General features: G+C 43.5%; 1 protein-coding gene and 1 long non-coding RNA gene across 5 annotated transcripts in view; one reads left to right on the top strand and one right to left on the bottom strand.

Annotated features, from left to right (window-relative positions):
* Positions 1-4095, top strand: part of LOC147244815 (uncharacterized) — a 28254-nt gene extending 24159 nt beyond the window's left edge. The window contains exons 4-5 of one of the 2 annotated variants that reach the window (XR_015110115.1): positions 2718-2882; positions 3910-4095. This is a non-coding gene — a long non-coding RNA (uncharacterized LOC147244815). Of the gene's footprint in view, positions 1-2717 lie in introns of both variants that reach the window. The other variant, XR_015110114.1, reaches the window with a different exon arrangement.
* Positions 4096-7386: 3291 nt separating this feature from the next.
* Positions 7387-26888, bottom strand: part of olfm2a (olfactomedin 2a) — a 55643-nt gene continuing 36141 nt past the window's right edge. The window contains exons 2-6 of one of the 3 annotated variants that reach the window (XM_086185475.1): positions 19535-19684; positions 13736-13891; positions 12048-12267; positions 10223-10329; positions 7387-8593 (exon numbers count right to left, since the gene is read on the bottom strand). In XM_086185475.1, the coding sequence (XP_086041601.1) occupies positions 7919-8593; positions 10223-10329; positions 12048-12267; positions 13736-13891; positions 19535-19684 (1308 nt within the window). In that variant the 3' untranslated portion in view covers positions 7387-7918. The remainder of the gene's footprint in view (positions 8594-10222; positions 10330-12047; positions 12268-13735; positions 13892-19534; positions 19685-26888) is intronic. The other 2 variants (XM_086185476.1, XM_086185477.1) reach the window with 2 other exon arrangements.

Below are 26888 nucleotides of genomic sequence, written 5' to 3'. Positions count from 1 at the left end.
TGAACGTGTCAGAAAACAGATGTGAAGACATCCAGCAGCTCGAGAGGGACACGATCCTTTGGAGAGCTTATCGGAGGAGTTTTGAAATGTTTCCTCCTGAAAACTGCTGCCGAATGGGACTGTTTGGTTGAATCAAACCAAATATCAAATCAAGTCACGTTCGTGAGTATGGTTCTGCTCCTCTATTCAGAGGCCACGTACTGTACTGTCAAAAACGACAGCTCTAAGAATCAACCTGAAAGTAAAGCTGAGGACTGGAATCGGCTGAACGATGGACTGACACTCACAGAGTCAGATGACATTTCTGGAGGTTCATCACTACGCCTCTGATGTTACACCATTTGTCATCTGATACAGAAAAAAATAGGTGTGTGTGTGTGTGTGTGTGTGTGTGTGTGTGTGTGTGTGTGTGTGTGTGTGTGTGTGATTATAGCTGCTTTACATTGTGGAAATCAGCTGGTTCAATGATTTTAAATACATGTAACAGTTGCACCGACCAAAGGAATCTGCACTAAATATTGTCTGCAAGCTGTCAGGAGACAAACTTGAGAATTTTATTAGCAGGGAAACACATGTCACCACCCACACTGGTGATCAAACTACATATCCTATCACTATCAGCATAGACTCAGTTGTACTACGACTGCTATTGCATTTAACTGACACTGTATTAGCTTGCTCGTGCCAAGAATCTCTTGCTAAGTGGTCGAGGGAAACCACGGAAACTTGCTGCAGATCCGTTTCGCGTTTAATCGATGATTCTTTGAGTCTATAAAAGCCCAAAGTGACTTCTTCTGTCCAACAGTCCAAAGCCCAAAGATTCTTCATCACCGTCACAAGAGACAAAAAAGCAACAAAACCTTAGAATGAAAGAGGCAGGAACCAGCAGCATGCCTGACATGTTAGGCTTTGAGAAAAGAGGTTGAAGCAACCATGAAAATAGTTGCCAGTTAATTTTCTGTTGCTGCCGATCTGTCGAGCGCGGAGGATATCCCACCAACTGTCGGGACGCGACACATTACAATTTGTATAAGCAAGAAATTCTGCATCCATTGTGAGCTTCCTTAACGTGTCCCACAATGCAATGCATCTCTCAAAAGGGGCAGATTTGAAAGGAGGCCTGGACTTTTTGCTGCTGCTTCTTACATTTCAGACCAGAAAGTAACCCTGCCGATCCCTCATATGTGGTCACATGATCAAAATAGCTGTTGAAATTGTGTACAACTCTTTCAGACGGATAATGACTCTGACACAGAGTACTGCCATATCACCTCCAAGCAAATTACTAATAAGAGGGGGGATTTTGTTTGGTGGACAGGACGTAGAACATTGATGTACAAATATTTCATTTCCTGTACCGGTGTTCTTCTTGTTACTTTAGTCTCAACAGAAACGGCATACTAATGATTAGTTTAGCATGCAGTATGAGGTACACATAGTTTGAGAAGGTAGTATAGGCAGTGCATTAGTTGGCGATTCTGGACACAGCCTCGGTGTTGTGGCAGGTCTACCCTAGTAGATATTAATGCAGATTTTGTATACACGGGATATTGAGGCTCTCGCCTGGCATCGGGCCCAGAACCCAGCAGGAATTATCAGGGAGCTTTAACTGAATAAGCAATCTAACCCACTTCACCAAAGTTAAACTTCAGTGTCAGATTTACTCTGCTGCCACTACTGAAGCCACTGTTGTGTGATGAATCCACTCAAACGGTTGGAACTATTTCAGTCCTGAACCCAACAACCTCCCGTGGAGAGATCCACAGTCTAACCCTCAAGGTTCTGCTGCGCGAGCTTGATTGTCACCGCCACAGCTGACGCGGAATATCAGTTGAAGGGGAACGCTAAAGTACCATGGATCACGTAATCCCTTTCACCTCGTATACTTTTAGTGAAATCTACTGCATATGCTGCGAGGGGAGTAACGACATCATAGTCAATGTCTTATGTCATAGATGATCAAAGCTTCTATATTTCCTGGAGCAGCTGCTGCTCGCCTCTTTCCTCAGATCAGTTAATCTACTACTAAGGTCTGATTTGGAGAGTGTGATCGATACTCCCCCTGCTGCATGCATGGATGAGGGGAGAGCATCAAAATTCATCCTGTTATCTTTCATCCTTGGCATCAATTTCACCTCAGCAATTCAAACCTCCAGAAAAATGTGAGATACAATTCCAACCAAGGAGGAAGAAGCTATTACATTTTGGGGCAGATAATCTTTCTATTGCTTGGTGACATCAGGAAATGAAGGTGTAATTTTTACGCTGTTCTCCCTCTTAGTGGGTCAACCTGATCCATTTCAGATCTGATTAGAAATATTTGTGCTTGACTGTGAAGGGTTTTTGTCAAATGAGGGAAGACTGTTGTACGTGGGCTCCACATGGTTCCATCTTTCCCAAACGTCGCGCGACGGGTGAAAGTCCCGACCTGAAGACGGATATGAGCTGGATTTACTCAAGGCCCTGCCTGCTGGTTCAGGATAGGAAACCTGAGGTCCACGTTTGATTGACATGTTGTCTTCAGGTGACGTACAGCAACATGAATTATAGTGAGCGTGTGTCCTCTAGCGCCCTCCTAGTGGACACAGGAAGGGATATTTGCACCACAGTGGATTGTTTTGATTCAGCTGATATTTGGACATGTCTGTTAGTGCATTTACAAATGAACACTCCCCAAATCAGAGGTTTAAAAGTCTCTGGCAACTTTTGTTTTTCAGTGGACCAAGCCTGAGGGTTGCCCCCCCCCCCAAGTCTTCCCTGAGACGTTGCATCTTCTCTCTCCTCGATGGCTGCAGCTCTCTGCAGAATGAGCAACCCAACGTAGGCGTGGAGGTCGCATCCAAGTCTTTGCAACTGTCCCCGCACACGCACCTCCCTCCGAGGTTTGTCATCTCCAGTACAGCCGTTCCAGTCGATGGTGATATGCTGATTTTATGACTTGGACATGGCTGACAGAGTATATGGTGGCACCTGTAGCCATTCTGATGACTTTAGCGGCACTAAGTCGACCCTGCGTGGGGCGAGGGACCACAATGACACTCTATATGTGGCGGGTCTGCTGGTGGCTGAGAGAGAAGGGAGGAAGATCCTTTATAAGTCCTCAGTATTATATAATATATTATCCGTCTCAGCCACATTCTCCTCTACATCACTTTCACTGTCAAATAGCTGGGACCGGATCTCACTGACAGAAAACCTTTGCTTGGAGGGCATTCGAGTTGGCAGGGAGTAAAACCCGCCTCAGAAGGCTGCTCTGTAAGCTTTACATTGGCTGTGTTATCTGGGACTCTCGCGCTCGTGCAGGCCACGCCGGGTCAAGGCCCTCCAGCGGAGGATTCGGGTTTTTTACGTGATAAAATTGCGTGATACTGTGACCTCAGTACCAACCTGCTGGAAATAAATGTGTATTCAATGTTGATATGTTTAACACAGCAAAAAAAAAAAAAAGTCGGAGGTTAATCTGACCTTAGAGCGCCAAAGTCCAACTAAACTGAACGTAAAAAAAAATTTATCATGTTGAACTTAAGTTTAACCGCTAGATTGGGAAAAGACGTCAAATATCAAGCATTATTTATTTTTGATTTTAAACCCTGAATGGAGTTTTAGCTACACGAACTATGAAGTAGCCATGATAGTTACACACTTGATTATTTTTTTCGGAACAATATTGCAAAGTCCTTCATAGATAAAGAACATATAAGTCAGATAAAAGGCGGGGGGTAAATTTAAGTAAATTATTCACTGAGCTATTGAAGTGTGCATGCATTTATTTAGCAAGGAGTTCTTAAATAGGTTGAATGCTGCCTCACAATCCAGTATTAAATTGGTCGTGTTTACTCGAAGCAATTCAGAAAGACATTTTCACTTAAAAGGACTTAACGGATGGTTAATTTCATCTGGTTCCTCCAGCAGGATCTTAATTACAGGGACAGAGATCCCAGCAGCCCCTCTGCTCGGTGACCAGGACATTGGAGTCATCAACTCAACCCATCCGCTGTTGAAGCCTGGAAAGATTTTATTTTACTGTCCTTCACAAAACATCAGCTAATGAGATTAGGCATGCGGGTCCTGAATCGATGAAAGCTCAAAACACAATTAAAGAGCCGATTAATGAGCAAGCTTCTCTGCGGAGTTCGGCGATCTAAAATTACCTCCAGTCTGTCTGTTGCATCCACACACACCCCTGCACCTCCACATTCTGTTTGAGTCCAAACAAGAATATAAAGAAATGTGCGGGGAACCAAACAGTGTTTAATCACGAAGAAAGAAGCATTCACAACCCGGTTTTTCGTGTCACCTTGAGTTGGGGGTTAAAAAAAAAAAAGGAAAAAAGTTGAGGAAAACATGTTTGTTGTGAATCTTGAGGAGGAGAGGTGTCGTCCCCGGCGCGGCTGAGGGTACGATCAATAGGGAGGCTGACCAAGAATTGTAAAGCAAAGGCAGACACAGGAAATAAAAGCGGCACCAAGTCTGTGGCTTGCTGTCAAAAGGACACAAGTAGCTGTAACCAGTGTGCTGATTTAAGGGGGAGAGAAAGCAAGTGTACTCTGCACGATGCTCCAGTTTAATCAAAGAAGGATCTCAGGACCAGCTGCACATGCAGAGATAATTGTGTTTCCATCAAAGTGAACCCCTCCTCAATGATGGCTGACTAAAGTGGGAACTCGGGCTGCTTGTTAATTCTCCAGCCGCCGTCCCTCCATCTCCAGCAAACCCCTATGCACTCCATCACATCATACCTGCACTCAATCAGCTCAAGTGAGGCTGCATGCTCACATCCACTGAGTGAATCAAATTCCAACGACATGCTTTGTATTATTTCTTCTGGATTCTGCTCTGAGTTGATGCAGGCTGCTTCCATGGCGAGCGCTCTGTAGGCTAGCAGCTGCCTAACAAACACTGGTTGCTTATTATTCAAGCCCACTGCCAGTTGAACACGAGTGCAGGAGCTTCATTTGAAGACTTCTGGTGATCAGAGGTGGAGCTGACAGGGTTGTGTTCTCTGTTGCTACATGTAGGGCACCGCCTGGATAAACATGGAGCTAAATCTTCACGTCATGTGTGAGCTTTAAGAGATTTACACCCCGTGCGAGCCGGGGTTTTTATGTTTCCTCACCATTTTCAATCTACATTTGCTTTTACCCTCAGGATGATTCAAAGCAAAGACGACACGTAAGTGCTGTTGCGCCACAGCATCGGTTGTATGGTGACAAGTGGGCCTGGGCGGGAAATGATCCGTCCTGACACACTCTGCAGTGATACGATGCTCAAATGGTGCTAGCCGTAAAGATATGATGCCGTTTGTCATGCCCCTGATCTTTATTGTCATCCTCAAGACACTAAGTGGCCCTGCAGCGTTGGTTGGAACAACAAAGACCGGTGCTTACGGAGCTCCTTCCCAAGCGCCGAGGGAGCAAACTAGAGTGGAGAAGACTTTGACAAAAACTCTTCTTCTGCTCTTCAGTGCTACTTACAGCATTTTTATGTTTTTTCCTCTCACAGCAACATTTGAATTTGGGGGGAGAAAAAAAATCATTTGAATCAGAGAAAGGATCATTCTTGCGGAATTTGATGATGAGTGAAGATGAGCGCATCTTCACGATCTGCTGGCTTTGTGTCTCGGTGAGCTGGATCAGACGTACTGGATTATCCAAGTAGCTACCGGTCTTGGCAGTGGGACTTCTAGGCTGAGACTTTTTCCACGTATACGTCAAACAATGGCGGCGCGAAACCAGTACATGGTTCTGGATTTGGAGCTAATAAATGTGAATATAACATGAAAACCAGAGAGGTGGAGGAAATGTGTCAGAGAATCTGTCATGGGCAGGTTACGATTACTTGTGGCCGCTTTATCAGATGATGTCAAGGTTAAAAAAAATAATCCGATTTAGCGGTGCGGGAGCATTTCCTCGTTTGATTATGCTAAAAAGATATTTAAATGAAAAATTGTAAAAGGCACTCACGTCAGTTGATAAGCGCGCTTCGATGTGACGGCGGCGCTCAGTTTAACAACGCAACCATAAATCCCACCTTCATGGGGGTCTTAGTGTTTAGTTTTTAATTAAACTGTTCAATTTACTGAAGGTGTCAATTCATTTTAATGGTCACGTTGAAGACTGTAATTAACGGTGCAGTCGAACTGTAAAGGTTTATACTGAGATGTGTTCACATAATAGTTTGTCGATCCAATTTATGTGAATTGGGGGTGCCAAAGGCTTGACGCTCCTCGAAATGATAGTCAAAGCAGCGATTTAAAGACGTGTATTTGTTATTTTTTAGAACAGCCTGCTGGGAAGACAATGAGTCTCCCATCGCGTGTACACAGAAACACATTCAACACGCTGGAGACGTCTGCCAGCACAGCACGTGCACCACTTTCCCCCTCAGCCATTAACATCTCCATGGTAAAGATAATATATTTATGTTTTAATCTCCATTACCTTTCACTAAAACTTATTTTTACTTCTCCAGCACAATTAATCCCCCTCCCTGTTGTGTAGCGCATTGTACCTCAAATGTCAGCCACAACTCTGTACGAACTTATCAGGTTTCTCTTCAGCAAAGCACTTTATTGATAGAAAGGTCATCCAAGATGAATGGGATCGCCATGGTTACGCAGGAAAGGAAAAATGGAACCTCCCATTTTATTTCATGTCCTCTGTGTGTCTCCTTCCCCGCCTCGGCGGAGAACGGGTGCACCCTCACACGCCTTATAAATAATAGAAGGGAATGAAAATGAGTGACTTTTGAGCTCTTGTTCCCAGTGTCCTGTACACAGAAAAAAAAAAGAGGCTTCGGGAATGTTTTCAGCTGGAAAAGAATGAATGAGATGCAATAAAAGGGCTACAATGCCAGACTTTCATGAGGGGTAGTCTGTTTCTTAGCACCTGAGAAAGATGCGACTTGAGATTAAAGCAGACTTGAGATAGACGAGCAACAATACCGGCGCATCACTGAAGCTCTGCTCCAATCTGACGTTCCTTACATTGTCTGTTCCCTCGGGAACGCGTTCTCCTTTGACCATTTATGCTTTCACTTACAGTTCACCTTGGGAAAATACAATGTTTGCAGAGACTACTGCAGTCAGTCACTTTCTTTCAGTATATAGAAGTGTTTTATTACACAGAGCCTTTTTGAATGGAGAGAAGAATGTTTGCAGAGGTGTGGTTGAATGCAGAGTTATCCTGGTTCGTACTCGGCGCCCGTAGACCGTAAAAGAAGAGCACCCACCCTGCACCCGCTTTAAGAAACAAAAAAAACCTCAGAAATGTCCTCAGTCTCTCGACGTGAAGTGTTTCCAGATCATCCCCTCAGTCTACCAGCATTCTGGCCGCCACCATCTTGGCTCCTCCAGGAGAATCTGAGGCTGGTGACACGTGTGAGGGCTTACACATACTTTCAGATGCAGGGGGCTGCTTCTCGCCCCTACATTTGAATCCCTATAAAAATTTTGATGACAATTTACAGTCGTTAACTTGGAAGTTTGGTTAATAAAACCAAGAAGTTAAAAAAAAAGAAGGAAAAAAAAGGTCACAGCTATTCGTGCCTGAAAGAAATGAAGCTGTTGGATGTCGTCGTTCTAAATACAGTGAAGGTGTGTTTGAAATGAAAGGAGCACAGCTGTAAATGGTAAAGATTGATATTTATTTCTCATCACAAATAAAAAGAACCATGCTTACTCATCACAGAAAGAAAAAAAAAAAAACAGAGGCGCTCAGTCTGTTGGGGTGTTTTTTTTTTCAGAATGTGAATAATAGCACTCAATGAAGACCCTTAAAAAAACATCCAAGCCTATGCCCGCTGACACCGAAACCCCCACCCACGTCCCCCTACCTCCTGTACCCACCTCCACCCAGCTCCCTCGCCCCTCCCCAAACAAAGATGACAACATTACTTGAGTCGGTCAGTCTGAGGGCTCTCAGTCCCCAGAAGTCTTAATCACCTGGAACAGTGTGACGTTGTAGAGCACCTGATGTCCATTGTTCCAGGTGTACAGGACCCTCTCCCTGGGGTTGTAGTCCATCATGGAGATATGGGAGTATTGATTGTGGAAGGGGATGTCCGTGTACTCGTAGCTGGACGTGTTGGTGTAGTAGGCAAAGTAGATCTTGGCACCAGCCAGGTGGGAGTTGGTGACGTAAAGTGTACTGCAGATCATGAAAGACTCTCCAGCGCTGCGTTTAGGGAAGCCTGTGTCCCAAGTCTGCAGCACTTCCAGACTCTGGGGCTCCAGGCGACTGATGACAATATTCCCGGCATTGGGGATGGTGGTGTAAACAGCCCACAAACCATTCTCATCAGCCATCAGATCGATGTCAGACGAGCCACCCCAGGAGTAGGGGAAGGTGTTGTTGTAACCGGCCCCACTCAGGCTTCGCTGTACCAGCACGCTTCGAGAACGGAAGTGGTACTTGATGATGATGTTGCTCTGGTACTTGTTATAGTACAGGGAACCGTTGTAGACCACGTGACCTGTGCCTGCCCAAGGGTGGGGCAGCAAATGCTGCACAAAATTCTGGCCCTTCATGAAGTCACTCATGGTGCGGTATTCCAGGACGCGCCGCCCCTTGAAGTAACCATCCATGGACCAAACCTGTGTGGAGAAGTAAAAGGATCCCTTTTACTGGGGGAAAGGGCAAATTCTAGGAGATAACGAGCAGATCTGCATGTTACAGGAGAACACTGCTGCGGCGTAGCTCGCACACCTCTTCAGCGGGAGCGATGATTCATTATAGACGTGCCCCGAGCAAAGTGAGACACCTGTGCGTATGCAGTGCGTCTCTACTCTTTTGTGTGTGAATGTAAGCTTTCATGCAGCTGTGCATTCTTGAATGTGCGTGTCGAACTATTGATTACTGCTGCCTGCGTGTGGGAGTGAAGACGTTGCCTGCACTTTGCAGTCAACCACTGCTTGTGCTCCTTGCCCTTCCAAGTCCACATTTACAGAAAATCAATCCATTTATCAGCTACATCGTTTTTCTCAAGCACTCTCAGCGGCTGCTTCTACGGACGTGGCCCGCTCTCTGTAGCACTCATTTCATTCTCTCAATGCGTCCAGCGAGGCGCAGCTCAGCTTTTAATTGATTCAATTAAACCGCAGTTGTCTTAGATATTTATTTTGTTCTTAAACATACAGTATCAAGGAGAGCTCTGCTGAGATGCTCCAGACGTCGTTCCTCTCCTCTTGTTCTGTTTTGCTCTTTCCTCCTTCCCAGGTGCACAATAGGCACTTACTTCAATGACAATTCCAGTGGGAGAAGAGGACGAGTATGGGAGGAGCCGGGGGTGGTGAGATAGAGCAGCTGAATTATGGAGAGGGGGAGATTATGGAGCTTTAAGCTTTGTTTTCCCTCTGCCTGCTAAATGAGTCCCTAGAGTTGAACAGGAGGAAGGGGCTTGAGCCAGGCCCAATGCTTTCTGCACATTTACACCGTGACATTTTCCAAATATGATTATCATGATTGGTGCTGGTGTGAATGGGACATTGTTCTATCTGGCTATTAATATCAGTGATGGATCTGGGCTATAACCTGACCTCAGCAGGCAAAGATCAGTGCATTCAATCAAAGAAATTGGCCTTTTCTGTTGACAATCTCTATTCAGTCCGTTATGATGCGGGGTGCAGATGAAAAACACCGTCCTCGTCTTGCCGTTATCTTTGTCCATTCTCCACAGCAGATGGCTAATAATCAACTCTTTCACTTCTCTCCCACATTTCCCTCTTCCTTCTCCCTCCATCCATGTGCTCACATTTCCCTGTGCTTTACCGTGTGCCTGCTCATACAAAACCACATGTCATCTCTAATCAGCCGAAGCCATTACTGCACCGTCTGCATCCAGAGCATCTTGGCTCACTCCTGGTAATTACCTCGGTGATTTTGAAAACTTTAGCCCGCACAACTCATTCATTTCTCCACTGATGATGAAGTAATTAATCAGCTGGAATCGCGGTGACAGAGGAAGACAGGGAGGAGGAAGAGATGCTATCCATCAGTGACTGAGCTTTGCATCCTCTCTCTCTCTGTCTTCCTTCTCCGGTGCTCATGTGAAGTTCCACTCAGGCAAAACAGTCAATCAGTCACTCATGACAGAGGAGCTGTGAGGCTTATTTTTCTACTGAGCAGCCGAGAGACTTCAGCCTGTTTTTGACAGTGACTTTGGTGCTACTTTATCCTCGATATTTGTTGAACTACAAAGTGGTAGAAGGGATTAAGAGACTTACTCTGTTGTCTGAGCTGGGGATCATTGTATCTGTCATCCAGGAGCCAAACCTCGACCCCGACGCTCGCACTGTGATGGGATTACTGACGCCAGTGAGTTTCCCACAGCCTGGAGGTCAACGAGGAGAAAGAAGCAAGAGGGCATAAATATTTATACAGTTACAGGCACACACGCACACACACACACGGACATTAAAATTCAAATTGTAGCATATTCAAAAGGAATAATTACATCCCATTGGAAGTCAGAAGGGAAAATTGGATCATGTCAAATCCCTGAGATGTATTTAGGTTCAGTTTTTTACTGTATTAAGTAGCAAAGGTTATGAAAAGCCAGATCATTTAAAGGGAATTAAAAAATAGGCTACATTTAAAGGTGCTAATTGTAACTCTGGAAGCAGGCTGGCGCCAGTCTCTCCCGCCCTACAATACCGCTTTTTACCTCAAGAGGTGATAGTGAGTCCTTTTGAAAGCTCAGCCTAATCTTGGCTGATTGCGACTTTGATCTGAGTCTAACAACCTCAACAGTGTGTCCACAGGTGAGCTGTGGATCATAAATCTAATGTCATTGATAGTTTTGCATTACAGTGTACAGAAGTTAGCGTTTCCTTTTTATCCTATGGATCCAAACTCCCTGGAGGTGCTGTTAAACCGTTCAGGGAGAGTGTAATACGAAGGGTTAGTCTGTTAGCAAAGTAGAACTTTTATGACATTCTAAATTCAGAACGTGGACACCAGGTTTGCCCCAGAATTTAGATAATTTCCCTGGACTCGGGTGTAAAGAAGAAATGGATCTCCTGTGGCTGTTGGGCTACGTCCAGTTGGTTTGGGATTACTTGCTGGATAACACATGAACATAGAGGATGGATGACTTTAAAAAAAGTTGTTTTACTGACCAGTTTATAACCACTTAAAATCATGCTAGGGTTTGAGAACCAGTCATTTAATTTAGCCATCAAGGCCACAGTTCGTCATGGAGAATGTAGCCCAGAAAACCCCCAAAACATCTGACGCTGATGAGTACTGACAGCAAGAGGGCGGAAATTCAGCCACATGTTGATGACGTTATTAAGACAATGAAGATTGATGATCTTTGACATGTAAGACGCTAATTTAATTAAACGTGTAACTGCTGATGACATGAGTCATTTATGTGTGCGTTATTGTTGTTATGAGTGAGTTCGGATGCAGCAGCTTGACAAAGACATTGTTTCGTGAGCGGCGTCAGCTGGTATCAGGTGTGGGCATCAAAATTGTATTTTTCTCCTGAGATGTATAAATCTCCTGATTGAATAATCTCTATCAATACATATCAAAGAAACTGCATATTTTTTGGCATCATTTTTAAGGCATCCGTCTATTTGTCTCCATATTTGTCGACTATCGTGTGTCGGTGGAGTACTTGTCTTCATGCTAAAGCTTGAACCAGCAGAGGACAGGAAGAAACACGAATGACTTCAAGGCTACACTCACAACCAAAGTCTTTTTCTGTTAAATCATCACTTCATATTTGCGTGATTTTGTAAAATCATCAGTTTAGCCCAACACATTACATGAGAACACAATCAATTATTCATTCAGCCATTCTAGGACATTTGTTTTTCTTTATGTATGCAGATTATCTGAACACTGAGTGAAACGGAAATGTTGACGATGTTCAACAGAATTTTTACTATTCATGATCTTCATTAAATTATTCATTTAATTCTGAATTGCTGTGGTCAAACGTCTAATTGCCCCAAGTGATGTAATGATGATTCATTTCAGAATAAGTATTCATTGATACCACACCAACTCATTTGCATAAATTCTGTATACATTCCCTACCTAGCTTCTGCATGCAGGAGTGGAGCCTGGTCTCCAGCAGCAGGACTCTCTGGCGCAACTCTTCGTAATCGTAAGCCCCCATTTCTTCTTGGATGGCCATCAGCACCAGGGACAGATTCCTCACTTCCTCCCGGAGACGTAAGATCATCTTGGCATCAGCTTTGTACTGTTCCAGCACTGGCAGCAGGGGGAGCAGCTGGGTCACCTTGTCTTTCAGCTCCTGAAATACACGTTGATGGTAGGACAGTGTTTATGGCTATAAATGCCCACATGTCGCTGCACCAACCTGACGGGCCTCCATGAGACTGAGGATTCTCTCATTTTTTTGGAGCTCTGTAATTGTTCTCATCCACATTTAGTGACAAAACCTGAGAGGTTGTGAAGCCGCGATGAGCAAATCATTTAGGAAGTGGAGTTGGTACTTCTTAACCATGTCATTTCCTGTCTGTTCATTCATTTTTGTAGTTCTTGGTTCACACTTGATTCAGGAAAGCCAGTGAAGTTGCACGTATGTTTTGATCAAATTCACGGCTGGTTACCATCGGAGCTGGTTTGGGTGATAACATCTTCTGGTAGAGTCAGGAGGATGGTGCTCTGTGTGTAAACTTGGTCTGTGACTCATCGTGTGTTTATAAATGAAAAGAACAATGGCTCCTTTGGTGGGAGTGCAGGAAGCTGTAGGTGAGCGGCTCAAGAGAGAAATAGCTGTATCAATAAAGTGTGGCTGCCACAGAAGGGGCCGTTTCCTCCTTGTTAAGGTTTATCTTATATCTGGTGATGGAGCAGCTCTCAGGCCTGTGGCGTCACATCATAAATCTCATTTTCCCCCTTTCAACCTGCAAAAATTCCCTCTCGTTAATCTCCCACCCTCTGCCATCGGCAACTCTGAGCTGCGTGCATTCATCAGTCAACCCACTCTGGTCAAATCCCACTTTCCTCAAAGACCTTTTCCCCCCTCCTTCTGTTTATTGCATTGCGGATTTGCATTCTTGGGATACATAATGCTTAACATTCTGAATGTTTTAGTCATCTCAGCGTTCTCTGATGAATTGGCAAATTTCATCTCCTACTCTCAATTGGAACGGCATTGACTGAAAGCTATTCATGCTTGTCCCTCCGGTGAGGCAGCGTCCCAGCGGTAAAGCACACTTAGCATTTATCAAGGCATCTTTTAATCAAACTATTTTATGGTCCGTCTAATATATGTAACAGTGTGAGGAATTTGTAGAAAGCTTGGGCAAGACAGCATGCTGACAGCAAGACAAAAGGCCCATTGATAATAGCAGCTGAGCCTTAGCTTGTAGAGAGATAAGGTAGAGATAAATGTGAATATATGTGCCTGTTATCCACGAGCAGACGGCAGAATGTAAAGCGTATAGAAAGAGAGGCTGAGTGAAGAGCGAGGGAGGGAATGATGTAAAGAGAGGGATACAGAAAAGGGCCCTTTTCTTCTCCGACCGGCAGTTTAATAATTCAGGAGCATGTGAATTTGCTCAAATTTCCTCTCAGTGGCTGAGAGATTGAATTCATGTTGGCAGCAGTCTATTGAGAGTCATGCTAAACTCCACTGTCTGCAAAGAATGAACAATATTGCAATGCAAACTTGGAATAGTCATATATAATAGTATCGGCATTGACTTGACAAGAGTACAAACACGCACTGCTGGAGGTGACAGGCGGCTAATTACCTGAAAGCCCTTTGGATTGAGACTGCGTGGGTTCTCAGAGGCAACCTTCAGCTTCCCATCCACCACTTTCATTAGACCCTCGGTGTTCCTGACATATTGTAGATCTCTGTACGTCCTCAGGTCCAGCACCTCCATTGACTGGCTAATGTTCTGAACCTGTCACATTTACGCAAACACACATATCCCACACACGGATAAAAGATTTGTTGTGTTAATCAAAAGAAACAGATTTCATTTGATGAAGCTTCGGTTTGCCATTAGAGGTGAATTCATTCAACATTTAGAGGGTTTCTTTGTTTACTTCTTGCAACCTGGAACCTATTTTTCGAACTTTTTTCATCTAAGTGAGTGGTATAAAGAACCGTTTTTAAAGTTCTCCATCATGGAGAAAAGACAAAGCTGCACAGAGCCCAGAGGACGCTAGAATATAATCCAACGGGGCAACTGGCAACCGTCAAATTACACCCACTGGAATTGCTTTTCCTGCACACTGACAGGTTCAGATTGATTTCATAATTGTCTGACAACATTATACTACATAAAGCTAGGAAAATAAGCTCCAGGTTGAAAAAACACAACAGCAAAATTCCCCTTTAATCAAATGCCAGACAATGTATTCAAAAATATTTTGATGATTGACAAATCATTTTAATAATAGCATTTTTTTAGAGTAATTTCTGGGTCCCTTTGTTGTCTTAAATGTATCAATACACAATCTTTTACCTAAATATTCTTCCAAAGATCCAGTGAATATATATAAATACGCACAAATAGCCCGTCTTCCTGCTTGTGCGGGTAATGTCTGGGTTCCTTTCATAGTCTGATGACAGTAAACAGAATATTGTTGTCTTATGGGTTGTTGAGTGGTAAAAGCAAGACATCATTTGCAGTGTTTACAGCTCAGGAATATTTCCCATAACAGCAAGTGGAAGGAAATACGAACAGCAAATACAAATGAAGGTGCTAATGTGACTTACTGAGTTCTTCAAAATATACGGAAAAAACAAAACAAAACAAGAAGGCTGAAGTGCGCTGCAAAATAATTGTTTAAAAGCTTTCAAGTTCACGTTCATTAACGCAAACATTCCATTTGCATTAGGTGACATTAATGATGCATATGCAGATGCAAACTAACAGAAGCACACACATATACTATTTTCTGCTTGGGTGTGTATTTTCTGGGTCCCTTCATAGTCTAACAGCAGTAAACGGAATATTGCTGTTTTGGATTGTTGATGGATAAACTAAGACATCATTCAGACACTGAGAAGGTTTATTTTACCGTGAGCTCACAGTCCTCAGACCAAACAATGAATTGATCAAATCTTAATTTGCAAATCTAGCTGGGTGCTACATTTGTGTGCAGTGATGAACCTCTCTCATCCAGGGCCAAACGCGACCCCGTTATCATGATCTGACCATCACACAACGCAATTTTTGATGGGTAATGACGATGTCATAGTGGAGCGGAAGAGAGTTGATAGCCTTCGGGGGTGTTGTGCAAAAGGAAAAGTTGCAAATATGAAACATGTTGAGGAGAAAGGCTATGCTAATTTATTGTTAAATTAGTATTGTCTCATGCTGGTGTAATGTTACCACAGAAGCTAGCTATCAGAGCTAGCCAAAGCTGGGGTCAGTCCCTTAGTGTGTGACTTTGTTAGCTTGCAGCAGTGAATGCTATCATCACCATCCAGCTGTCATTAGGCTGGTAATCAGTGGCAAAAACAACAAATAAAGTGCATGTTGAGCTATATAGCAATTTACATTATTTTTATTGTATTATAAAGTCTAAATTTCAGTATATGATGTTACAGTTGATTAATTTGAAGAAATAAGTACCAGGTACAGTATGTGCTTGGTATATTAGCATTAGCTTGGCATAATTCTGTGAAGCACAATTATGCCGCTATGCTAAGGGGAGCCAGGGGAAGCTAGGGGCACCAAATGTGCTACACTGCAGGAAATGCAGGAAAGTAAAATGAAAACTCTGCAATAACAACAGGAGCTGATGTGTTTGTGTGTTGCATGGACGATGATCTCTTAAAACATTGATAAAAAAACAGCTAATAAAAATGTGAAATGTGTGTTTATTTTAAATAAAATAGGAAATAAGCTCATCCAGGCAAAGCAAACTGGAGAAAATCACTAAAATACAACAGAAAAGAGGTTAAATTGTAAAAAGGGGAGGTACCTTGATAGATTACGGCTGCCATAATCTATAAAGAGATACATAAAAATGAACAATAAAAGTAATCAGGCTCCACTTTGGTGGACAGTTAGGATATAAATATCCTTTCTGCCACAAAACAGAAGGGCGATGTGCCGTAAGTGGTATTATATGACAGTGACGGTGCACACAAGTTAATGGATACAGAATAAATCTCACTGAAGAGCATATACACTCTGTCAAGCTGGTTTTTATTGCATCCCCACTCTCTGACTCGGCTTTACACAATTTTTAATTTTTAAAGTGCTTAGTTTGCTCACTCTTTCACATCCCACTCTGTTGCTGCATAACCAGCCTACTGTTTCATACACCCCCTCATCTAATGCACGTTGCACAGAACCAGCCAGAAATCTCCTGAACATGAACACATTTTTCGTGGCTGTGGTGCATATAGGAGGCTCATATGTCCATCTATCCACACAAACAGACGCCCACTCAAACAGACGTGCACAAATCCAAATTCTAGCCACCCAAAACTATTTATTCTAAAACAAAAACAGTCCCAGCTCTCAAAGGTCACAGTTTGGCAGAGTTTTGCTCCAGATTCTGAGCTTGCCTACACTTTTGACAGCCCACTCAATTACTTTGTGTCCAGCCTACTGTTTTCTACACCCATCTCTTCACCCACAAGCTTCATGAGCTGGCCAAGGAATACATATTTGGACAACAAAAATATGTTCTTTTCCAAATAAAACTTATTTGACATCAGCAAAGATAGTTGGAGGACCCCCCCCCCCCCCCCCAAAAAAAAAGAGCAACATGGCCAAGTCAACATTTGCAGTGTCACCGTCCTGTCAGACTGTTGTGGCAGATGGGATTGGACCATTGTTTGAGCTGGAGTTACTGATACACACACGTACGCACACACACAGACTCACCTGCTTTAAGTCAATCCCATGTGCGTCTGCCTCATTCCCAGTGTAATGTCTCCGGGCCACAACTTAAAAAAGTGTTTGTGCGGATGCCTCCCCGTGCCCTCCCTTCTCATTCTACCTCACTCAGTCTGTCAGACGGAAAGGTCACAGGGGGACGAGGCGTTCAAAAGTCTGCACAGTGAGCAATCTCACACCACCTTCAGGGTCGGCTCTGCTTTGGATGGGATTGTGCCTGGCTTTGCAGACGGCCGAATAGAAGGTTGGGAACAAGGCTACTGTACTTTACATTCTTTGAGCGGAGGCCAGTCCTGACATTGTTAGTACATCCTTGGCTTTCTGTGTCACGAAGAGCGTTTGCGGATCTGCTCCCCTCAAATAACGCCTCACATGCTCTGGATTCAAATGAGGCTGCCTACGTGTGCATGTATCCACCGACTGGAGCGCAGACCTCAGGTGCCCTCATTAAGTTGGGCTCCAGACTTTATGAGACGGAAGCACTCTGCTTTGATAACTTGTGCCTTATGAGCAATGTGCAAGTACTGAGGGACAACAAAATAATATAATCGCCCACACTGCAATCCAGTATGGCCCTAAAATAAATTGAAAAACTTTTAGCATATATATATATATATATATATTTATTTTTTTTGGTTCAGGCTGAAGCCTTCTTTAGTTTCATATAATGAGGGGCGATGTGTAAAACAAAGACTTGAAATTGACACTTTGGTCGTATTAAAGCTTCCCAAAGGCTGCGTTTATGGAATTGATCGCTCTATATTTGGCTTTTTACATCGTCTAGGTTTATTGATAAGTCGTGAAAAAGAGCAGAAATTATTACCATCTGTTATTTTTATATCCTCAACCTTGGTTTGGGTTTTGTGAGGAGACGCAGTTCATAACACACCCGCTACACTGTTTACAGCTCCGAAAATATTTCTAGTAACAGAAAGTGGAGAGAAACAGGAGCATAAAATACAAATGCAGGAAATGATGTGGTAGATTGTTTCAAAATATGTAAAAAAAAAAAAAAACAAAGCAAAAAAACAACCTGAGGCTGAACTGCGCTGTGAAAGGTAGTTTTGAAACTTTCAAGTTCATAGTTATTAACCATAAAAATGGCCAATAAACTGCAGACATTTCAAAGTGCTATTTGTGTTACCTGAAATGTAGGATGCACGTGCAGATCGACACGAGCAGACCGACAAACAAACGTCTATTTTAGCCTCTGCAGACTTTCAACCTTGATTTAATCTGAAAACTGAATCCCTTATCACGGAACTATACTGTGCTGTATTTTTGAGTCTGCCAGTTTTAAATGTACCAATGATTCTTCATACATAAATACTCTTAAAAGTGCATGTATAAATACACACGTTTACCGCTTCTTCGGCGCATTCTTGTTGGGTGTGTATATTTATCTACCAGAATGTTCCTTCTCTGTTGGAATATGCGTCTTTTAAAGTGAGTGTGGATTTTGTCTGTATGAACGTGTGCTTGAAGCAGCAGCCGACTGAGACTTTCGGGCGGGGGGTCTGGTGTGGGGGGGTGGAAGACAAACTTTATCCAGAATGAATGTAGTCTGACATTTCAGGTGTCTCATTGATCCATCAGGACCTCGTAGCCTATTCAGCATCTCAATTTAGCTCCACCTCTCTCTCAAGTCCACATCAATGTCACCCATTTCCCTCTCCTCCTCTCCCAGGCTGTCACTCGCTCTGTGAATTCCCTCTTTCATTCATTTGCTGCTTCTTTTAAACATCCAAAAACAGAAACAAAAACCCCACTGCTGCCAAGTTGCAGACATAAGAACAGAAAATTCAGCACAATGAAGATTTCTTAGGTTTCTGTTTTAGTTGGGTGGGGGGGCGGGGGGGGGGGGCATTGGGTAAGACATAAGACAGAGACATGCAGATGTGCTGCTCGTGAACTACAAACCAATGCCGTTATAGATCTGGAGAGTGGACAAGCTGCTGTGAATCACTTCTAAGTAGAAGTGCTCTTCATTCCACTTTCTCACCCTTGATCTGTGTGAGCTTTCTACACCCGGCACTTGCAGGAGGTTTCATTTGCATACACTGCACCAACTGCACTGAGGGTCAGAAACCTTTGATTCCGTGCTCCAGTGTAGCACGCGTGGCGATGTTGCGTGTGTTCACATTTGATGTTAAAACCATTTGCTCAATACACGCTTTTAAAATGCAAGACAAATGCATCAATGTCCAAGAATTGGACATGTACTAATTAGTATTTAAAGTACCGACAATGCAAACAAAGCATTTACTAGGTTCACTGATTTGCACATTTTGTACTTCATAATTTGTCACAGCATGAGCAAGAAAAAAATAGCTCACACAAAATGTAGTTATACATATAAAGATGTAAAAAAAATAGCACGCATATCAAAAACACGATATAGAAGTGGCTCAGTGAATCTAATTTAAAGGGTAAGCTGAGGACATTTTGTTTTACTTTCAGGAACTCAGATGCAAAAAGAAATCAAAAAAAAAAAAATCAGTGCAACAAATAATCGTGACAAATCTGATTGGCGCCGGTTGTGACTGTTCACTTCATCAGCCAGTATGAGACAGACGGCGCCAGACACGATGTTTAATGCAGTTAAATGGTTGTGTGTGTTTGTGTGTGTGTGTGGGTAACAGTCGTGTGTGAGTGGGAGAGTGTGTTATTGACAACTGTCACCTTCTCCATGAGCTGGCGAAGCTGTCTGCTGCGTGGGTCGCGGTTACACATGTTCTGGGCTGGCGCAACCACGGTGCAGATACACTTCCCATCTGCGTCCTGTGCCGAGCTGTAGATCTGCCAACCCTCCTCCGGACTCGGGTACAGAGCCTGCAGAAACATGGAGACATACTGTATACATCGCACACAAGAAACTGGCTGCGTCTGTCGCCCGTGGTTTCTCCGTGCTGCTGCCGGGGAGCCCTTTCAAAATGCATGTGTGCAGACAAGACATTTTATTTTGCCAGCATAAATCAACCATAATCTGAAGTGTTCCAACACTTATAAAACATTTCTAAACGAATAAATTCATCGAATACACAAAGTGTTGTAGAAGGTGGAGGAAAAAATAGAAGCTCTTTAATACATTCCATATCGTGATTAGTCGTGCCCATTCTGTCACCATAAGTTAGCTACAGAGTCGTAATTTCTCCTTGGGATTCTCTTTCTCTCCTGCAACCCTGTCAAAAGTTACTCGTCCCCAAAGGCAACTGATGGCAATTGATCCCTCCAACTACTCAAATCACTTTCAGTCTAATTTTAGCATCTGGAGAGAGAGCGAGGGAGAGAGAGAGAGGGAGAGAGAGGGAGAAGGAGAGACAGAGGTGGTGCTTACAGCAGTAAAGACACCATAAGTGAGGAACTGAGGATTAGAGGTAGAAGGTAAAACACATAAAAATTGGTGCAGATTAAGATAAGACGAGAACACTGCAGGAAAACACACAAAGGGATTAAAAAAAAAAACACGCTAGCGCAACAGAGAGCAGAGACGTAGTAAGAGCTTGATGGAAGATGAAAAAAAGAGGAAAATGGGATTTCAAAGAAAAGACGAAGGGGTGTGTGTGGGGGGGTGAATCAAGCTGGGGTGTGTGGAAACAGAACATCTACTGAGTTTGGACACAGAGAGGAAATAGAGCTGTCGGGGATCAATAATGCAGCCTGTTACCAGTGGAGGAGGGGTGAGGCTGAAAGGATGGATGTCTCTCTAGAACTAATCCAATCAGAAATAGTGCTGAGCGCCTGCAAGAACACACATGTACACAAGCAACAGCCCGTCCAGGTCATTCACACGGAATCCACACACACTCAGCATATGAGGCAGAATGTAATGAAGGAAGGAGCAGCCATTTTGGTGATGAAAGTAATGACCCATCCACATAAGTGAGGGGAAAAGCCTGGAAATAAAATCTTGTGGCTCAGCTCTGTGCCGCTCTTTCCTCCGAGCGACATGCTCTCGTCCTCTTTGGTCGGGGGATCAGATTAAAATGTCTTGGGGAATAGGGGGAGTGTGTGATCGGAGTGTAAAGTAGCAACCACCCTGCGAGCCAATGTGCTCTTGTCACATCTTGTCATTCCTGCCAATCCCTTGGCCCTCCACCCCCTCCCTCCCTGCTCACTCTACCACTCATCTTCACCCCTCACTCTCTCCCAGTGGGTGGCTTTTAAATGGGCTTCACTCCGGATGTATTGTATCAAACTGACCGGATTTTTGCGAGCGACTCCTGAGTATGATGTCATATCAACCATAATGACAGTGTAAATGACATTTCCTATTTTCACATATTCACGGTATTCAATCCGATTTCCTGTCTCTATGAAGCGTGTTTAATCTCGACATTTGTGGAGACCAGTTTGGAACTCAGTCATTTCCTGCATCTGTGTCACACGGGTTTCCCCACTGCTCCGCCCCCTTTACAGGTTTGGTTTCAACACAAAGGAGCAGCATCTACTGAGTTCCTCTGGGACCAGCACCTAAGTAGCATTTCGAACCTTTTGTCCTTTCCCATTCTACGCTAAACTGCACTTTCAACACACCCACTCATGGCTTCTCTGTCTGATGCACGCCTGCTACCACCATCCGCACATGAGTGGCGTCCCTGACAAACACAAACACAGACAAAGACGTCGATCAAGACTGAGGCAAGTCGGATCTCACGTTGAATGGACTCTTCTTCCTGACTAGGACTTTGCTGTTTGTGAGTCACAGTTCTGTTTCTGAAGTATCATCCTGAGCTAACAGCGTACCGATACGACAGCAAAGTAGGATAAGTGATGGATATTGCAGTTTATTATTCATGCTATCATTAAAGAAACCAGCGCTCTGTTTTAGATGGAGTTTACAAACTTTGAAGGTTGAGTAAGTTTAGTGTATTTATACTTAACATTTCAAAAGGAGCAAATACTATATTGATTCCTTTAGTTTGTCCACCCTCCATTATACTGGACAACATAGCTCAGGCGGCAGACCCTGGCTGTCTAGTAAGTCAAGTGTTGCTGGTTCGATCCCTAGAGCTATAGTGTCATCGTTCGAGCAGGACACTGAACCTCTAATTGCCCCTCAACTTCCTTCACCATCAGCCACAAACCGTTAATCTCCCAGGTTGCAATGGCTTTTTTTATTTGTATTCTTTTTAGACAAATCATGAAAAAATGAAATTGTTCAAGACCCGCCTGTCTCAGCAACACACTCACTCAACACACCTCCTCTGTTAGCGACAGACTCTCGTGAGGTGCTGCAACACATCTGCCTCAAGTGGTGTGGTTTCACTGAAGTGATGCTGGCTTTGTTTTACCAAACAGATCAAGGAAATTTTATTATGAATTAAAAGTTCAAACTGAAATAAAACAACTTTCACATCACTTCTAAATGAGGGGGAAAGGTGGGTGACAGAGCCCACTTAGGAAACTAGAAGTGTTTCCCATTCCTGGCACAGACTGTGGTGTGTGATCGATCTCCTGCGACAGACTATCTTTGTTTAAGCATATCGCTGCTGTACGTTTCACTCTGACAACAGAGCTGTTACGGGTGTATTAAGCTGACTCATACAATTTCAAATTAATTTAAACTAACAGCTAATTTAAATACCCATCAAATTAAAGCACATTTCAATTTCTTATTCATACATTAATACACGCAAACATGAGTTTCATTATGAATGAATATCTATGAACATGCATGAGTCACACACGTTAGCACTCTGGCTGAATTATCATTCTGTTATTCTAAGTTGAGATACATCCATGCAGTCACTTTCTCAGTTTCTGTCTGTCACTCAGCACCTGTCTTGTCATTAGTTTTCCTTCTTTGTGGCAATTCCACATCAGAAGGCAGTGAGGTAGAGAGAAGACGGAGGTCTACAGAGGCCAAAGTTGGAGCTAGCAAAACTCAAAAGAGACAGTCTCCACAGCAGAATGTCTTCCAATTTCTTTCAACTGTCTGACTGTCTATTTCGTTCTGCCATCGCCTGGGGGGGAGATTCTTTTCCTCTGTCTGCTTCGCTCTCTGCATCTCACTTACTCTCAGGACTTCTGATTTAGTGTAGCGTGTGTGTGTGTGTGTGTGTGGGCGTGAACTCATCTGTGTTAAAGTCAGTGTGTTTTTGAGAGGGCACTTGCACCATTTTCCTCTTGTTGCTCATGTGCAAGCAGGAACAGAGCATATAGTCTTTAAGACTGCATGCATTTCGATATGCAACAAAGCTCCCTGGAGGACTGGCTGAGTAATCGCTGCAGCAGCAATGCATGGTTGCTGCAGACAGGCACAAGTGATAGCTGGGTGTGCTGCAACAGCACGACACACTGGCTTCTCATTACAAGTGATATCTTGCGGCGTTAACAGGTGGAGATTAGCTTGCCTCAAAGTGCACAATCCCCTTATCACTGTGAGGGGACGTGCAGCCTCCCGCTTTCAATAAAATTACCTGGTAGTCATACACTTGTCTGCCTGCCTACACACCAGATATTCACTTATGTTTAAGAAAGATCCTTGCGAATGGATGCAGAAGTGTGCATCAATTTTTCATACTGCTGCCAGCTTCAAAGAAAGCCACAGTTGGTGACTTTTTGCAATACATTACATGGGCAGTAATATATTGCAAGGTCAAAGTTCACTAAAGTAATATTGGAGTTGAGTCGTTTCCATTAACATAATACTTTCTTCATTTTCCAGCATGTTTAAACTCCTGCTGTGCTCCTCATGTGTTTTTCACAAGCCTGTGAGTTTTCACAGCATCACATCTTTTTTCATTAATATTTCATAAATTCTGGGCTGAAATTAAGAGCGTATTTGAATGCGTTCCAATTTCATTACCACCCACCTATCCATTCTGCACTAACTTCCTCATTCAGTGGCAGCTTAGAGAGCAGGAGGGAGGAGGAGGAGGAGGTAATTCTTAAATGGAAATGTGCATTATCCTTATATGCTTTGTGCCTGAGCACTGATCTATATATCAGTGCATGCAGATTTCTTGGGCATACAAGTGGGTAGACTTGAATGTGTTTAGGTACACAAACTTATTTACGTAAATATGATTAGGTTCCTCTCTGCATAAAAGAACGGGTCATTGACTTCGGTTTATCTAACATTCAAATAATACTCACACAAAGCCTATCAGATTGCTCATTAGTGTAGAAAAATAACTCAATAGCCACTGCTATTCAGAATCCTATTCAAGAGGTGCACATGCGTATAATGAAGGCAGGTCAAACCTCAGAGGGTTACATTTAGTGATGCTAACATAACCCTGTGCTATTACGCTATCAGTAGCAGCTTGCTGGGAGCACTTCAGGTCTTGGGAATAATTTTCATCTCCCAGACACAGACGGTAGTTTCAGGAGAGGAAACGTTCAGTTCACTGTCCCAGAAACTCAGCCATTAGATGTGAGGGATAAAATAGAATAAGTAAGTGCCAGATTTGAAGCTGTCACGACTGCCATGCAAACACCCATTAAGGGAGACAGCAGCAATGAGAACAACAGGAAATTGAAGACTGCGATAGAGATGAAACAAGTTATAATTATGCTCTGAGATTTCGGTGAACCCTCAACCAGGATAACATCACACCCGACAGCCGAGGCCTCTGAAGGTCCGTGATGTACTGTTCACGCTACATTAGTGGACAGATTGCTTTTCCACTCCACAACTGGCTGTCTTGAGTTAAGTCATTGTGATTTGTGGCAGATGCATTTACATATTTATGTGTCATTGTGCAGCTAAAAACACGGTACGGTGTGTAAAAATTAAACTCTAAGTCTCTGCATATGGATTCAAGGGAAGAGCAAAGGAAAAAGGTGTTTATTGCAAATATGGAAGGAGATGCAAGAGTGTGTGTATGAAAATGCCAATGTTTTGATGGGGAAATGTCTCTGCCTCCTTAAAGCAAGTGCAGGTTATGCATTAGAAGTATGAGCAGGACAAGCAGCACTCAGTGAACCAGTTTTGTGCCATGTGACACTTTTTGTTGTCTTGTCCTCTCATTTTTCACCTAATCCCAGTGTAGATTAAGATTAGACTCTTGACCTGAATCAGAACCTAATTTCAACATTTTTGTCCTAACTCAGCCCTGCCTGTTACATACCACTGGGTGAGGGAGCAGGTTGGTTACATCCAATGTAACATGAGACGTTCCAGTACAAAAGAAGCATTCTTCAGGTCGTCGTAGCACCGTGCTCTCTAACATACGAGAATCTGCCCCTAAATGTCTGATCCACGACAGCAGGTCACACATGTCAAGATTATCCTCACCTCAACAACAAGACTGTCTATTCTCCAAACTATATCACAAAAACACACACGACAAGTGACTCTGCAAATGATACCAGGTGGATCTCTAAAAACTGATGTCCCTGAGAAACCACACTGATTCGCAGTGAGCCACCAAAAAGAAGAGAGAGGACAGATGAGATGTTTTTACTCCCTGATTCTAAATAACTTCTCCATTTACCAGCTGGTGTCCTCATGGTGCAACACCAATCTCGGTCTGTGCTGCAAATGTGCATACCTGAACAACCGACCCCCCCCCCCCCCCCCCCCCCCCGCGCCTGGCGTCCCCTCACGCTGTGTTTTAAGCGTCCATCTCACAGTATGTCCTGGTGTTTTAGCCGGCTAGATAACTGGGGTGTCTCTCTGATGTATCGTCTAACATCTGTTAAAAAGTTCACACATAATGCTCCAGTGCCCGTTTTCCCTCTGATCTAGGGGTTTTGATAGTGGCATTCAAAACTTGTCTGTGAGTAAAAATCTAGGCTTAATTCGTGAAGTGTAAAGCTGGCATAAGCTGCAGGCATTTCCTCCAACCACAAACTCCCATTCCTCCCAATAGAAAACCAATGAAAGTCAAAGTTTCTGATATACCAATAAAAAAGGGAAGTCTGTGGTTTTAGAAAGCCTGACAGAAAAGAGAGTTGGCTCTAATTTCCTCTAGTTTTGGTCAAAAGCTAAATCCCTACAGAGAGAGGAAGAGGTGAGTATCTCTGGTCCTCCGCTTAAAAGGAGTGAACAAATGTAGAATAAATCATCAAAAATATACCCAAATGAAATATTAAGTGTCTGTCTAGTTAAGTTTAACTAATCTACTTGAGCCTGTAGCCTCTGCCCTTCTTCAGCATATGGTACGAAGATGCTAAGAAGCTCACTTGTTAATGATTAAGAAACTTCAGGGGATTATCCAATCGGACATGCGGCTGGTATCACTGTCAAGAGCTGCTGGATGGACTTCCTCTGGCATTACATTAGACCGACCCTGGAGCTGGCTTCTGTAAAACCAGAGCTAAATGAGATCATAAATCTCCAGCTCCCTACTTTACGAGCATGACGGGAAGTCTATTATAACTTTCATAAGCAGCAGGCAGAGGGGGCAAACAAGCTCGGAGGCAGCCAGACACGAGTCTCAGATGCAGAGGAGAGTTGACCGCTACACTGTGAACTGAACTCAGCGTCACGTCGGAGAGGCTGCAACGCCACAGAGGACAGTCTGAAGCAGGAGTTGTATAGAGAGAAGGAGAAAAGCCTTTTGAGAATGTGCAAAGCATCAAGGTGAGACAGTCTGAAATGGATTCCATTGTAAAAGGTATCAGTGCACTCTCTTTGTCACGCCATCTTTGTTTATTTAAGTCTCACAGAACCACTTTCTTTTGCCCTCTTTCACTCTCTGCAGAACGATGTTTTCGACCTGGCAGTGAAGGAGGAAGTCGGAGATTCAAATTCAATACACTATGTCAAAATTCAGCGATTATCTCCTTACGGTCCACTAGCTGTCCAATTTGTGTGTTTGTTTGTGTGAGTGTGTGTGTGTGCATGTGTGTGTTGTGTTGTGTGTGTGTCTGAGCAGAGACCATCACAGCCGTACGCAGTCCTGGCTGTGAAGATGAGAAACAAACAAACTGGCGTAGTGTTTGTGTTCATGCTCCAGTCTCTGCTTCTGTTTACCATCGTCCATGTTCTCACCCACACGGAACTGAGCTACACCATGACAGTGATGAAACGTAAATATTATCAGAAATGCTACCACGACAACTTGGCTTGGACTCACTTGCT

Source organism: Aulostomus chinensis, chromosome 18 (assembly GCF_037954235.1).
Source record: "Aulostomus chinensis isolate RoL2024-O1b breed Wild chromosome 18, RoL_Achi_v1.0, whole genome shotgun sequence".
Lineage (NCBI taxonomy): Eukaryota > Metazoa > Chordata > Actinopteri > Syngnathiformes > Aulostomidae > Aulostomus > Aulostomus chinensis.
This window is presented reverse-complemented; position numbering and strand designations above follow the sequence as displayed.